Source organism: Sinocyclocheilus anshuiensis, unplaced genomic scaffold (assembly GCF_001515605.1).
Source record: "Sinocyclocheilus anshuiensis isolate Anshui unplaced genomic scaffold, SAMN03320099.WGS_v1.1 scaffold1975, whole genome shotgun sequence".
Taxonomy (NCBI): domain Eukaryota; kingdom Metazoa; phylum Chordata; class Actinopteri; order Cypriniformes; family Cyprinidae; genus Sinocyclocheilus; species Sinocyclocheilus anshuiensis.
The window spans coordinates 16,221-19,634 of record NW_015549690.1 but is presented as its reverse complement, the minus strand read 5'-3'; the positions used below and the strand labels follow the sequence as shown (position 1 = coordinate 19,634).

The following is a 3,414-nucleotide window of genomic DNA, read 5'->3' as shown; positions in this document are numbered from 1 at the left end:
ATGTTTGCCTACAAAACCACCACTGGCTCTGCACCCCTTTACCTAAATTCATTACTTCAGACTTATGTGCCCTCTAGAAGCTTGCGTTCTGCAAGTGAATGTCGCTTTATTGTGCCATCCCAAAGAAGCACAAAATCACTTTTACGGACTTTTAAATGAAATGTTCCCTCCTGGTGGAATATCCTGCCCAACTCAATCCGAGCAACTGAGTCCTTAGCCATCTTCAAGAATCGGCTAAAAACACATCTCGTCCATCTTTATTTTACCCTCTAACTCTAGCACTCTCTATTCTAATTATATTCTTAAAAAGAAAATAAAAAAACACTTGTCCCTTTTAGACTTGCACTCTATTCATTTGCTGCTTGTTTCCTTAAAAAAAAAACTAACACTTTCTTTCTAATCTTTTTGTATTCTATCTGTTTTCTTTTCATTTATTATACAATTAACAAAAACAAAAACGACCTCTAACACTAGCTTGCTCTATTCTTTTTCTATTCTCTCTGTTTTCTTTTTATTTATTATATTATTTAAAAAAAAACCTTGCTACCTGTACTGCATTAAGCTAACTGAGACTTGTTATAGCACTTGTATATCATTGCTCTTTTGTTGATTTTGATTGCTTCCATTGTCCTCATTTGTAAGTCGCTTTGGATAAAAGCATCTGCTAAATGACTAAATGTAAATGTAATGTAAATGTAAATGTAAATGGAAAAGCCATTTGTATTCAGGAACTCAGCCATTTAGATATCTTAGTGTCCATGCTGAATCCTCACCTTTGCTTGCTGCCCAGAAGCACAAGACATTCTGATTTGTTTGTATACCAGCCAAAGGGACATTGAGCTGTGAGGTAGCAGATCTGGGAGGCATACAGCATATCCTTGGAGGCTGAGATGAAACATAAAGTCAGGATCTACTTTGAGAATCATTTGATATTAGACCATTGGGATCAGCATTTATAAACATTCTAAACTCTATTGGGGTCAGACAACACGTGTCAGGGCCTATTCACTGTCGTAATTATACTTTAGATTTAATACTGTCAAATGGAATTGATGTTAATGGCTTTGAAATTCTGCAGCAGTGATGATATCTCAGATCATTATCTAGTCTTGTGTATACTCCAAATATCTAAAGCTGCAAACTCAACTACTTATTACAAATATGGTAGAACCATCACTTCTACAACAAAAGACTGCTTTGTAAATAATCTTCCTGATTTGTCTCAATTCCTCTGCAAATCCAATAGCTCAGAAAAACTTGATGTTGTAACAGAAACTATGGACTCTCCCTTTTCTAGCACTTTAGATATGGTTGCTCCTTTACACTTAAAGAGATTAAGGAAAAAAGTCAGACAACGTGGTATAATGAGCACATTTGTGCCTTAAAGAGAGCACCCCAGAAAATGGAGTGCAGCTTGAACAAAACAAAACTATAGGTATTTTGTATTGCATGGAGGGAAAGTACTTCTACTTTTAGAAAAGCTCTAAAAACTGCAAGATCTGCTTACTTTTTGTCTCTTTTAGAAGAAAACAAACACAACCCCAGGCATTTATTCAATACAGTGGCTAAATTAACAAAAAACAAATAAATAAATAAAGCATCAACAGGTGCAGACATTTCCCAACAACACAGCAGTAATGACTTTATGAACTTCTTTACTTCCAAGATCGATACTATTAGAGATAAAATTCTAACCATGCAGCTGTCAGCTACAGTATCACATCAGATATAGTGCTATATATATATATATATACTATCAGCTATATCAGCTATAGTGTACTATAGATCCCCTGAGGAACAATTCCACTCATTCTCTGCTATAGGAGAGGAAGAATTTTATAAACTTGTCAAATCATCAAAACCAACATGTATGATAGACCCTATTCCATCTAAGCTACTAAAAGAGGTGCTTCCAGAAGTCATAGATCCTCTTCTGAATATTATTTATTCATCAATGTCATTAGGATATGTCCCAATATCCTTTAAACTGGCTGTTATTTTATTTACTTTCATTAAAAAAACTGATTCTAGAGAATCAGTTAATTACAGACCAATCTCAAATCTCCCTTTTCTGTCAAAAATGCTAGAAAAGGTAGTATCCTTCTTAGAGAAAAATGGTATCTGTGAGAATTTCCAGTCAGGATTTAGACCGTATCATAGTACAGAGACTGCTCTCATCAGAGTTACAAATGACCTGCTCTTATCAGCTGATTGTGGTTGTATTTCTCTATTAGTGCTACTGGATCTTAGCACTGCGTTTGACACTATCGACCACAACATTCTGTTGAGTAGACAACAAAATTATGTTGGCATTAATGTAATTGCATTGTCATGATTCTTACTTATCTGACCGTCATCAATTCATAGTAGTGAATGGAGAGGTATCATATTGATCACAAGTACAGTATGGAGTACCACAAAGCTCAGTACTAGGACCACTGCTTTTTATGCTTTACATGCTACCCTTGGGAGATATCATTAGGAAACATGGTTTTAGCTTTCACTGTTATGCTGATGATTCTTAGCTCTATATTTCTTCGCAGCCTGACGATACATACCAATTCGCAAAACTAATAGAATGCATAGTTGATATAAAAAACTGGATGACTAGTAATTTCCTAATGCTAAATTCTGAAAAAAAAACAGAGGTGTTAATTAACTGACCAAAAACCTCTGCATGTAATAATCTAGAACACTGTCTAAAACTTGAAGGCTGTGCTGTCAATTCTTCGTCATCAGTTAGGAACCTAGGTGTGCTATTTGATAGCAACCTTTCCTTTGAAAGTCATGTTTCTAGCATTTGTAAAACCGCATTTTGCCATCTTAAAAATATATCTAAATTATGTCCTATGCTCTCAATGTCAAATGCAGAAAAGTGAATTCATGTGTTCATGACCTCAAGGTTAGATTATTGTACTGCTTTATTGGGTGGTTGCTCTGCGCACTTAATAAACAAACGCCAGCTGGTCCAAAATGCAGCAGCTAGAGTTCTTACTAGAACCAGGAATTATGATCATATTAGCCTGGTTCTGTCAACTCTGCACTGGCTCCCTATTGAACATCGTATACATTTTAATATTTTGCTAATTACTTATAAATCCCTGAATGGCCTCCTCAGTACTTGAGCGAGCAAAAATCACATTATAGTTCTTCATATCCACTGCAATCTCAAAACTCTGGCCATTTGATAATTACTAGAATATCAAAATCAACTGTGGGTGGCAGATCCTTTTCCTATTTAGCGCCTAAAGTCTGGAACAATCTACCTATTGTTTGGGAGGCAGACACACTCTGGCAGTTTAAAACTAGATTAAAGACCCATCTCTTTAACCTGGCATACACATAACACACTTATCACATTTCTATTATTCAAATCCGTTAAAGGATTGTTAGGCTGCATTAATTAGGTCAACC

General features: G+C 35.5%; 1 protein-coding gene across 1 annotated transcript in view; it reads right to left on the bottom strand.

The window, feature by feature from the left end:
- Nucleotides 1-3,414, bottom strand: part of LOC107660465 (protein transport protein Sec16B-like) — a 23,576-nt gene that overhangs the window by 4,376 nt on the left and 15,786 nt on the right. The window contains 1 exon segment of the mRNA XM_016449770.1: nt 774-877. Coding sequence (XP_016305256.1) covers nt 774-877 — 104 coding nt within the window.